Raw genomic sequence first — 12,301 nt, 5'->3', positions numbered from 1 at the left:
AGCGCTGTCAGAACACAATAACACAGCGGGGAGGATTTCTCTATCCAACTCACTTGAGTGGATATCGAGATCCGTTCATTTTTGTTCAATCAGTCCGATGGCTGATCAAAAAAGACTTATCTATGTTTGGCCAGCCTTACATTCTTTACACACTCAAAGTTTGTTTATTGCATGTAAATCCTATTAAAGCCATTTTACAGAAGGTGTAAGGAACTCCTAAAGATAAGAGTATATTGTAGGTCATATGAACTCTTAAAATTGATTATTTGAGTACAACAGGGAATAGACTTTGCAGTATGAGTTCTTTGAGCTTAAATATCAAAACTATTCAATAACAAAAATTAAATTGGTTATAAAGGCAAAAGTTTTTTTTTTTTTACCCTAATGCATTTTTTGCATTACCTTTGCATTAAGGTAAAAAAAACTTTCAAGAGCTGCTCCCCCTCCTTAAACACCTACCTGAGCCTGATCTTGATCCAGCGCTGTGTCCATCTGGAGCAGCTCATCTCCCCTCTCTCTCTTCACAGAGGCTCAACAGCAGCAGGAGCCAATGGCTCATATTTGCTGGATGTATCACAGAGGAAGAGCACAAATTATCATCAGTTTAATAATTGATTAGCAGTTGACCCCTGCTGCTGTCAGTCAAAACCTGTGAGAAGGGAGCAGGAGGTGTGGTAGAGCCGTGCTGTGTGTGTCTGTTGACACACACAGCCTGGCTCAGGAGCATGCCTGTATGAGTGCCTCCATATCAGTTAGCTTGCTGTGGGGGCACACAGAGAAGAGGAAAACCATTGCACAAAGTATAACAGGTTTATTATTTAAAGAAAAAAAAATGAAGCTCTACAACTGCTTTAACTTACAGTGGCTAGTGCGTAGTGGTTGGGAAATGTCTTTGTGGGGTATGCCGCTCTCATGTACTTGGAATGTGTTCCACAGTTTCCTGCAGTGAGTAAGTAAATCATATTAAATAAAAAGTAAATAAAATATCTTAGTATATTAGATTTCAATATTTTTTTCTTACAATTTTAAAGTTTAAAATATTCGGTATATTTAAACCCTCTCTAAGACAGTTGCCACTGTAACAAGTGTACCCATTAAAATAATATTTCCTCCTGCTCAAGTAACAACTGTAAAATTTGGATTTTCCATCATTTTTATCCCAGTGACAATGGTCACAAGGACAAAACAAGAAGTTAAATCTCCCCAACTAAGGAAAAAAGAGCAATATAAACCTGGCAAAGGTCCTAACTGTTCCCTTCTCAATCCAAAACTAAGGAAAAAAAAATAGTTTGAGATTTAAATCAAATTTGAATTTGCTGTTTAATTTCTTAAGATAAATAAAACAGTTTGAGAGGAAAGTTAGGACCTCTGTCAGTTTTTCGTTTTCCTTCCTGTGTGGGCCTTCCTGCGAGTTCCATCCTCATTTCAAGTGTCACAGCCAGGAGAAATCTTCTCAGTGGAGTCATATGGCACTTTTTCACTGCAAGTACCGGCTCAGCTCCACTCGACACTGTTTGGCCCAGCTCGGCTTAGTTTGCTTTTCCACTGTGTGGTATGAGTCGGCACGTTTCAGCACTGTATAGGCTCTACTCGGCTCGGTTTGCTTTTCCACTAAAGTAGTAAGTGAGTGGGATTACAACGATTCTCTGACCAATCATTGGCTAGTAGTGACAAACAATCAAGGCTGCATGAAAAGGATTGTGGGATACGGTATAGGTACGGCCCGCTTGGTACTCCAACCGAGGTGGTACTGTTTAAGCGAGACGTACCGAGCCGTACCATGTAGTGGAAAAGCGCCGCTGTACCAAACTGTACTGAACCGCTCTAACACGTACCATGCGGTACCATGCAGTGGAAAAGTGCAAAACCGAGCCATACCATGTAGTGGAAAAGCGTCGCTGTACCAAACCGTACCGAACCGTTCTAACACGTACCATGCAGTAGCATGCAGTGGAAAAGCATCAAACCGAGCCAAACTGAGCCGTACCATGCAGTAGAAAAGCGCCTATAGATAGCAATACCTTCCTCACAAAAGATCTACCATTATATTCAAAGCTACAGAAAGAAGAAAACTAAGTGATCTCTATACAGATTTTTTTTTAATGTTGTGGTTTATAATTTAGTTTATTTTATTACACAAGTTATCACTTTCTGAATATCTCTAGCCTTTGACTGGTAATGATTTTAAAGCCCTTTAAGATGTCTTTAAGGACATCTTTTTAAAAAAAAAGCACAGTAGTAGAGTAGAGGTCATCAGGAGGAACCACCGCACCCAGTGTGGGACACACTAATATAAAACCCCTGAAAGCAATATAGAAGCATCTGGAGATCTGTGATAGATTGAAGATTTAACACATCACTTTTTTTACAAACTTCTTTCAGTATGATTTTGTGGTGTTTAAAATTCTATGTTTTTCATGTTTTAAAGTAAAGCAAGCTTCCAAGTAAGACAAAAGTCTAAAAGGCTGCTATCTGCAGTTGCAGTTTAGAACCCTATAAAAAAACAAACAAAAACTGGACTAGTACTTGTTATGCTCGCTCCATGCTTTGACAAATTCTATAGCTTCAGCACTATTTTATTGGTGTAATATGTATGATAGTAGATTAGGCATATACTGTGTAGTATATACTGTATCCTGTACACACATGAAAATGTATGTCATCTACACATTATACAATACAACAAATCTCCCAAAGAATTAACAGAACGATGAACACATATAGTAAAATCTTTTTAGTGGTAAACTACAGTTAATCAATGTTTATTTTAGATACTACACATTGTGCAATTTAATATTGCTCATAGTTTGCTTAACCTGGCTTTACATTTCTGATTGGTGATATTCTGAAATAAAGAATGACTATACAAACCTTTTAGAATATACTAAAAAAAACTAGAAAAAATACTAACTCAGCTTTTTTATATTTGGCATCAAGTCAGCATATGTATCTAAATAATTAGCTCGAAATCCATCCAATGAGAAAAGGATAACAGGAGGTAGATCAAAGCTGTGAAACAGAATAAATATGAATGAGAAAATTATTGAACTTCTTATATACGTTATAAAACATAATTTTTAAGTATAAGTTGAAAACAAACAGACATATTAGATGTTGAACTGGCTGTTATTCACTGGCATTTAAATTGGGCTTAGACAATGGACAAAAAAGTATTTACATATTGTTTACAACTAGTAAAAGGGCTGTTAAACAAGCCCTCACCGATTTCTCTAGCTGAATTATGACGTAATTCATTCTTTAAAATCACAACAGAGACAGTAGTCATTTTTTTCATAGATGTCTTCATTAGGAGGACACACTGCCAAGGGTTTAAGTAGTATTAAACCCTCACTTCTTAAATTATTTTTCTCTTTAGCTCCACAATCATATTCATTATTACATTATTTTTAGCATAATTTACCCCCAATCATATACTTTTTGCCTTTTTAATAACATTTATAAATTCATTTATTACTAATATATAAATTCCAATTGCTTGATTCCCACTTGTGGTGCTTCCCCAAACTCTCAGTTAGAGAGCATGTACTCGGATGGTCATGTCATTGGCCTTTCCATTAAAGTGTGCAGCACTAGCTTGACAAATACTAGAACTGCCGTAAATAATTATGGCTTGCAAAAGGACTAGGGTAGTGATTTGTGGTAAAGGACTTTGGTGATGCTTCAATCATCAACTTACGGAGAAGTAACAAGTCATATTTAGCTGCAGTCTCGGAAGCACCAATGTCAGGGTGGCTCCAGGGAGATACTGTACGGTAGTGGAGTTACCCCTACTACATTATTTTAATAAACAATCTGGATGGAAATAAAGTCTGTGACATATCAACAAAGTATAACTCTCTATAGTGTGTATTTGTTTCAATTAAGACCACTAAGTGTAATTTCTCTCTGTTGCCTCCATCCTCTGCTATCGACATGAGTCACGTCTGACACCAGGAGAAAAAACAGGGGAGGGATCTCCAGCTGATTGACAGCCTCAGCTGTGTTCATGTGTTCTGTGTGAAGGGGGGGGGTGTCCCTTCCCTCCAATCAGCTCTCAGAGCTCTCCTTACTGAGCTCTGCAGTGTGTAATTTCAGCTCTCTGCCCCATCCTTTCTGACAGCTCAGACAAGCTTTATAAATCCTGGACTTTGAACAGTCAAGACTTCAAATGAATAGGTACAACTTTTGTAGAAGGATTTGTTCCATCTCTTGAGGCAGGTAAATTAACTAGGTATATGTAAGAGTTTACAACCACTTTAAGTCTGTAGTTGCAAGGCTTTTAAAATGCACAGTCTTTAAACAATAAACTTAAATAGTCTTGACAATTAACATAACAGAATTCAGATTAAAATATATGCAATAGATGACCCTTTGTAGATGAAAAGTGAAAGACATCAGGTGACTTAGGTCAAAATAAGGGAGAAAATCTGCCAAGGTTCAATTCTCCAAGGGTTCAGCAAATACATACAAAAATTGTGAACTATGAATTCTGCAGAAAACCCTATGGTGGTCAAAAGAATATTTGAAGAGTACTTGTGGCTCCATGGAGCACTGTGGGGAAGAGCAATTGTTTGGAAGAAATTTCTGAGCAGCGAGACATTCTTGCGTGAAAGAGAACAGGCCCTAAAGCAGAGAAACACATACTGCATATATAAATCAAGAGTAGTGGGCTAAAGAACATCAGCATCAGTATATCAAATACTTTAAAAACTAATTTTGGCCTCATTCCAGTAACCTTGGTATAACAATGCTTGCTTCAAATGATCAATTTCTTAAAAATGTGCTTGTTATTCTATGCAGCAAATCCTATGTGCTCATTTGTTTGCCTGATGATGCTTTTGTCTAGCTTGGGGAGAGGATAGGAGGTTATCTAGTAATTTCTTGTGAGGGGTTAATATAAAGATTTTCTTACCCTGCAGGGCACTTTTGAGCTGCACTACTGGCGCATTCGGTGTCTTCTGCCCAAAGAGTTTCTCCTATAAATCAAACCATGGATCAATAAACAATAAGAAACAGAAATATGCAAATACAGTATGTTCCTGTTAGGTTGCTTTCTTAAAGTGGTTCAAAAGTCAAAATGTTTCTACATTAATGCATTCCCTGCATTAGGGTTAAAAATATCCCACTACCTGTTACCTTACCTCACCCCTCTCACTGATTCAGTACTGTCTTGACTGCAGCACTCCTCTGCGTACTTCCTGGTCCTACAGGAGCCACTGAGGGCAGTGGAAACTATAGACTCCTGCTGCTGTTAGCCAAACTCCTATGAGGCGAGAGGAGGGGGGTGGCTTATCAGAGCTGTATGTGTCTATGGATGCACACAGCCTATCATGTATGTCCCCATAGCATCCTGTTTACTAAGAAGGTACCTTGCACAGGGAGGAGGGGACATCATCAGCAGAGGATATCCAAAGAGCAGGTAAGGGACCACTCTCTGCAATACCAACTTTTTTATTTTAAATTAGACTTTAACAGCACTTTACGTAGGACACACATTAATTAGGATTGCTATAATCTGACCATGAAATCCAATTTCTGTAGAATTGTACAGATATGTAAAGATGTGGGCTTGCCCAAAATGCATTGTGTCATAAAAAAAGAATGTGATGGTATGAAAAAGACTTGAAAAACTGGGAATTTTTATAAATGTATGGAGGATTAATGTATGTTTAAATGTATGGAGTGGTTAAAAGAGAAGTTCGGGATTTAAGAAAAAAAAACATTAAACTCATCTAGATGATTGATGATGCATCTGTCCCCCGCTGGCTCTGCAGTGAGAAATAAGCAATCAAACAATGCTGATCGCTCAGTTCTCCCCTCTGTGTGACTTTCAGTCATTGGCTCTATGCTCTCCCCTCCAGTGCTCACTGGAGCACTAAGTTGTTGAGGGGACAGGAGGGGCTGGCTCAGGCCCTCAGTGGATTGCTGAAAAGCTGAGGCAGGTGGCGGTCCAGGCATCGGGGTGGATTTTTATAACATTTTTCATCTGCCAGGAAATTTCCAGCATTCTTTTTTTTCTTTTTAACGGCATTCTTTATCTCTACATTCATCTGTCAGTGGGGAAGCCCGCTGACAGATGATTACTAATGGTTGTTAAGGACATGGGCGGCCAGTAACCCAGCCCACTGCTTAACAACCAGCTATTTCTTCACAATGGATTCAGATTGGTCGATCGTTTTTCAACCAAATTGGATTCTAACTAATCTGAAAAGTTGGAATTCGTTAGAAAACAAATTTTAACGGATTTTAACAAGATTCATTACTATTGATTCGGATGTACCCGAATCTCCGAATAACCAAAATGCAGCCGAATTTTGTATTTGGACCGAAATGAATTGCACATGTCTACTTTTCACTGTAAAAGGTCTGGTCACTTAAAAAAGGACTGTTCTATCTGGAAAGCCGAGCAGCGAAAGCTAGAGCTATCCACAAAAGAAAGAGTCAAAGCAGCCACAAAGGAAACTGCAGAAACGTCATGGAGTGGCACCTTTAAACACTTCCCACCCGCCATATAGCAAAATGACGGCCGGGAAGTGGTTGCTCTATCCTGACTGGCCGTGTCCAATCACAGCTGGTCACATAGTTAATAGGAAGTGCCGTTGATCGGCTTTCCTTAGTTTGTGCCTGACAGACACGAGTAGAGGAAAGCCCATCGGTGGCTCTCCTGACAGGGGGGGGGTCTGTGCTGGTAATCAGAGCATTGATTACCAGTGCAGACCCTTGGGGGGATGCCACTAGAGCCACCAGGGATTGCCCACTCATGGTCACCAGGGATGCCCACCCATGGCCACCAGGGATGCCAATCAGGGCTCAGGGACCCTTTCAGTGCCCTCATCAGAGCTGCCCATGATTGCCATCTATCAGTGCCACCCACCAGTGCCCATCATTGCCATATATCAGTGCTGCCCACCAGTGCCCAGTATTGCCCATCAGTACTGCCTATCAGTGTCCATCAGTGCCGCCTATCAGTGCCCATCAGTGCCGCCTATCAGTGCCGCCTATCAGTGCCCACCAATGCTGCATATCAGTGCCACATATCAGTGCCCATCAGTGCTGCATATCAGTGTCGCCTATCAGTGCCCATCAGTGCTGCATATTAGTGCCTCCTCATCAGTGCCACCCCATCAGTGCCACCCCATCAGTGCCTCCTCATCAATGCCTGTCAGTGTGGCCTCATCAGTGCAGGAAAAAAAAAACTATCTATTTACAACATTTTATAACATAAACAGAAAAACTTTTTTTTTTTCAAACTCTTCGGTCTTTTTATTTGTGTAGCAAAAAAGAAAAAAAACCTTGTGGTGATCAAATACCACCAAAAAAAGCTCTATTTATGGGGGAAAAAAATGACATAAATTTGGTTTAGATAGAGTGTTGCATGACCACACAATTGTCATTCAAACATGCAACAGTGCTAAAAGCTGAAAATTGGCCTGGGCAGGAATGGGGTGAAAGTTCCCTGTATTGAAGTAGTTAAAGTGACACGTGGCTGGTGCATAGACTCAAGGGAAGGCTAGTCACATGACTAGCGATGAGACCTTCTTCACAATCATTCATTACAGTGCAGAAGACAAATTTTCGTAGCACACAGGAAAAGCATCACTGCAGAAGGTAAAGGCCAGGACTTCCTGAACTGCATTACACCACAAGGAGGCAAGCACAGTATCCTTGTAAAGAAAGTGCTGTATGTTCCAGAACTAGAAGGCAGCCTTTTATCAATGAAAAGTCTTGCAAACATAGGTCTCACAGTTAAATTCCAGAGTGATGAATGCATAATTCACACTAATAAGCGTTTCTTTGCAAAAGGAAAACTGGATGATCACCTATACAGGCTCATCACCACAGATTAGCAAGCCAATATAGTCTCTAATGACTCACACAGCAAATGTATTTATTTATGACACAGGTGGCTGGGGCACAGAAGTCCAGAAGCTATACAGGACATTATAAAGAGAGGCTTATCAGAAGATTTGACAATAGTGCCTTGCAAAATGCTCATAAAATCCAAGTGCTGTAAAGAAGCAAAAGTGACATGTGCTCCCATTCCACAGGCTTCTCAAAGAAAAACCACCAATCCCCTGCAGCTCATACACAGTGACGTATGCAGTCCAATGAAAGCTCCCACGTCAGGTGGGAAAAAGTATCTACTGACTTTCACTGATGACTATTCCAGGTACACAACTGTTTATCTGATGAAACACAAGAATGAAACATCAGAGAAACTTCAAGAGATTGTTGCCATGTCTAGCAAGAAATTCCAACAGAAACCAAGAATAATACGCACTGACAATGGGGGAGAATACATAAGCAAAGAAGTGGCCTCATACCTGAAGAGACAAGGAATAGTACACCAGACAACCACACCATACACTCCTGAACAAAATGGTGTAGCAAAAAGGAAAAATCGAACTGTTATAGAAATGGTCAAATACATGTTGTTGGACGCCAACCTACATCACAAATAGTGGGGAGAAGTCATGACTGCAACCTACCTACAGAACAAACTAGCCTCAAGAGCCATTTAAAGTACTCCATTTGAAATGTGGCATTGATCAAAGCCTACCATAGGGCATATCAGAGTGTTTGCATGTAAAGCATATGCCTATATTCCAAGTGAGAAACGATCCAAGCTGGAGAACAGAGCCATAGGAGGGCATTTTAGTAGGACACAGCTAGCAAACAAAGGGTTACAGAATCCTACACGCAAAGACTGACAAAATGACCATAAGCCATAGTGTTTATTTTTATTAGAGCCCATCACCAGAAATACCAATCACTGATATCTGTGAAGTGAATATGTCAAGGAGTCAGAACAAGAGATGGAACTCACAATGCCTAAACCAAGTTCCCCACCAGATCCTGCTGAACTGCCTGAAACCAGAAGATCCACTCGGACTTCAAAGGGGATACCACCCCGCAGGCTGTTATACACTGTCAAAACACACAGTGTACTTGAACCAACATCCTGGGAAGACATAGAAAAACTGCCAAAAAACGCACAGGCAAAAAATGTAGAGAGGCAGCAGCAGAAGAAGAATTAAAGTCACTTCAGGAAAATAAAACCTGGACACTCACAGAGCTACCTCCTAACTGCAAAACAATAGGAAGTAAGTGGACTTTCAAAGTAAAGTCAGATTAGTTGCCAAGGATTACTCCCAGAAATTCGGTGAAGATTACAATGAAACATTCGCTCCCGTTGTAAAACACTCCACCATCAGATCACTTCTTAGTGTTGCAGGGTGGGAAAGGCATGCAAGTGAAACACCTAAACAATTAAACTACTTTCCTATATGGAGACATTAAGGAAGACCTCTACGTAAGTGTTTCTCAACTCCGGTCAGGGCACACTAACAGGCCAGATTTTAGTTATTACCTTGGGGAGATGCAGACTAGAATACTGCAATCACTGAGCGGCAAATGATATCACCTGTGATGTATTTCAGTTTTCTTGCAAACCTGGCCTGTTAGTGTGCCCTGAGGACTGGAGTTGAGAAACACTGCTCTACATGAAGCAAACACCAGGGTTTGAACAAGGACACAACCCTGTATGTAAACTTCAGAAGAACATCTACAGTCTTAAGCAATCTGCAGGGATGTGGAATGAGAAAGTGAATGAAGTGCTTACAAGAGGGGGATTCTCCAGATGTAAAGCAGACCTCTTTCCCTACTCCAGGAATCAAGAAGACACATGGGTTTACATCCTTATCTATCTACCTATCTATCCTTATCTATGTTGATGACATTATAACTTGTTTTGAACAAGAAGGGGATTACAATCAGAATCCAAATAGAGAGAGAAGAATACGGAAGTTATCTTCTCAACCAATCTTAGAAAATCTCAGAAATCTTGGAACAATTCCATATGCAGGATGCAAAGGAAGTAAAAATTCCTATGGAACCAAGCTATCAAGAGAGCAATGGAGCAGAAAACTTGCTGCCCAACAATGACATGTATCACAGAGCAATCAGTTAGCAGCTATATGTTGCCGCTGTGACAAGACAAGACATAGCCACAGCAGTGGGCATACTATGCAGGAAAATCTCAGCTCCCTGTCAGCGTGACTGGAACGCAGAAAAAAGGTGATGCAGTACCTCAAAAGGAACAATTCAGATGAAGTAACGGTTACCAGCAACATCAAATTCAAAACTGGTTGGGTATGTTAATGCTGATTGGGCTGGGGACTGCACAGACCGCAAATCCACAAGTGGATTCATCTTCCAGTATGGGGAAGGAACCATAAATTGGTCTAGTTGAAAGCAGGTAACTGTCACTCTATCTTCAACTGAAGCAGAGTACATTGCAACAGCACACGCATGTCAAGAAGCGATATGGATTTTTCAACTTTTTGTGGACATCGGGGTAGACATTACAAAACCAATTCCCATTTTTGAAGACAACCAGGGATGTATAAAGCTTACACAATTAGAAAGGGTCAATCCTAGGACCAAACACATCGATGTCAAGTAGCACCTACTGAGGAATAATCAAGAGCAAGGTCTTATTGACATTCCATACTGCCTGTCAGAGGAGATGACTGCTGATGCACTCACCAAGCCTTTATTGAAGGAACATCATTGTTATATCCAGAAAAAGCTGAATATAATTTGAAAAAGCACATGCTGTTGAGAAGGAGTGTGGGAAGAACAACAGCAAAGTTGCTTATAAACTGAAAATATGTATGCATTAAATCTAACTGTGCAGCAGGTGGCTCTGTAGTACTATAGCATGTAGTCTATAATATGATGTAATTAGAGGATGTTCCTTCTGTCTGTGTTCAGTGTACTTGTTTGTGTTCTCTTCCTGTCTCCAAGATGCGAAGACATGTTATTGCTATCCTCCATTCAAGTAAAGCAGCTATATGTATTCAAGAAGCTTTCAACGGATCATTTCAATACTCTGCCAACAGCTAGAACCGTAATAGAACAATGGCCCTCTATGAAAGAATGGATTTGTGAAATGAAAGATTCAATCCACGGAACAGATAACACAGGTGGAAGAGAAATCGTAAGAAAGATCTCCAGTTTCTTAGCTCCTATTGGGTATCCATTCAAACCTCGGCTGCATTTTTTTTTTTTTTTTTATCTATGTATGTATATCTATTATAGTTGGCTTTTTTTACCCCTTCTAAAGCCTTCAAGCTAAGCCTGCTTAATCAGGATAAAATGATAGTTGTTATTTCCTCCCTTTTTTTTTTTTTCTTTCCCTTGGTTCTCATCTCTTCTCTTCTACTATTCTTCTCTATCCATTTGCAGGAATTTTTTCACTGCATATAATGTACTAATATAACAACTGTGTACAGATTACAGGTAACACAAGACATGTATATTGCTTTTGATTTTGATGTTTGTAAAATAAATAAAACAAACATTACTGCATAAAAAAATTGGGAAAAAAACAGTTTCCCTTGCTCTCTGTAAAAAAAAAAAAAAGAAGGATAAGGGAGGTGTGGGGTTACTATTCAGGTCAGATCAGAAAGAGGATGGGACTGATATACACTGTAGAGGGGTGAATGACATTAGTGGGATGGATTTTAATATAGTAGGTATTGTTATTGGATGGCACTGGTACTGGCTGGTGCTCACTGCTAACAGCAATTAATGTTTACCTTTGCAAACACCTTTATAATTTGTACAACAATCTCCTTTTGCCATGCAGTCATCTGAGCATGAGCAATGACTGCCTTCGATCCGAGTCTCTCCACATCGTGCCTTACTGCATGTCCATTCCTCCTCTGCAAAAAAAGGAAAACAAATGACTTGCAATTCATACATCTTGCTACCAAATCACCAACAAAAACACCCACACAGGCAAACCTACAATAGCACAAGGCCAACCCATTGTCCAGACTGCTACAAAACTAAACCCTTCAAGGCTTCTTCTAGACCCATGCAATAATTGTGATTTTGTGTTGTGAAAAAAGTTTAAAACTTCCAACAGTCATTGAAATGTGTCAAAACGCTTCCGCCTTGCAGCACTAGGGTCATTGGTTCGAATCCCAACTATGGCACTACCTGCATGGAATTTGCATGTTCTCCCTGTGTCTGCTTGGGTATCCTGCTTGTACTCTGGTTTCCTCCCACACTCCAAAGACATGCTGGTAGGTTAATTGGCTTCTGTCAAAATTGGCCCTAGTATGTGTATGTATGAATGTGCGCTAGGAACCTTAGATTGTAAGGCTGGGACTGATGTAAATGTATAAAAAATATGTAAAGCGCTGCGTAAATTAACAACAACACTGTCTCTCTGGGTCACTTTTTAGCTGCACGTATTGGCCTTGCAAGCCTGGTGGGACATTTGTGCTTT

At 40.1% G+C, this 12,301-nt stretch overlaps 1 protein-coding gene across 3 annotated transcripts in view; it reads right to left on the bottom strand.

Moving 5' to 3' along the window:
- Positions 1-12,301, bottom strand: part of ENPP3 (ectonucleotide pyrophosphatase/phosphodiesterase 3) — a 153,399-nt gene that overhangs the window by 113,877 nt on the left and 27,221 nt on the right. For all 3 annotated transcript variants that reach the window (XM_082250117.1, XM_082250116.1, XM_082250118.1), the window contains exons 4-7: positions 11,604-11,729; positions 4,913-4,976; positions 2,912-3,009; positions 861-940 (exon numbers count right to left, since the gene is read on the bottom strand). In XM_082250117.1, coding sequence (XP_082106243.1) covers positions 861-940; positions 2,912-3,009; positions 4,913-4,976; positions 11,604-11,729 — 368 coding nt within the window. The remainder of the gene's footprint in view (positions 1-860; positions 941-2,911; positions 3,010-4,912; positions 4,977-11,603; positions 11,730-12,301) is intronic.

Source organism: Pelophylax lessonae (genome assembly GCF_965119305.1).
Source record: "Pelophylax lessonae genome assembly, chromosome: 3".
NCBI lineage: Eukaryota > Metazoa > Chordata > Amphibia > Anura > Ranidae > Pelophylax > Pelophylax lessonae.
Note: the sequence above shows the minus strand (reverse complement) of the source record. Positions and strands in the feature narration are given on the sequence as shown.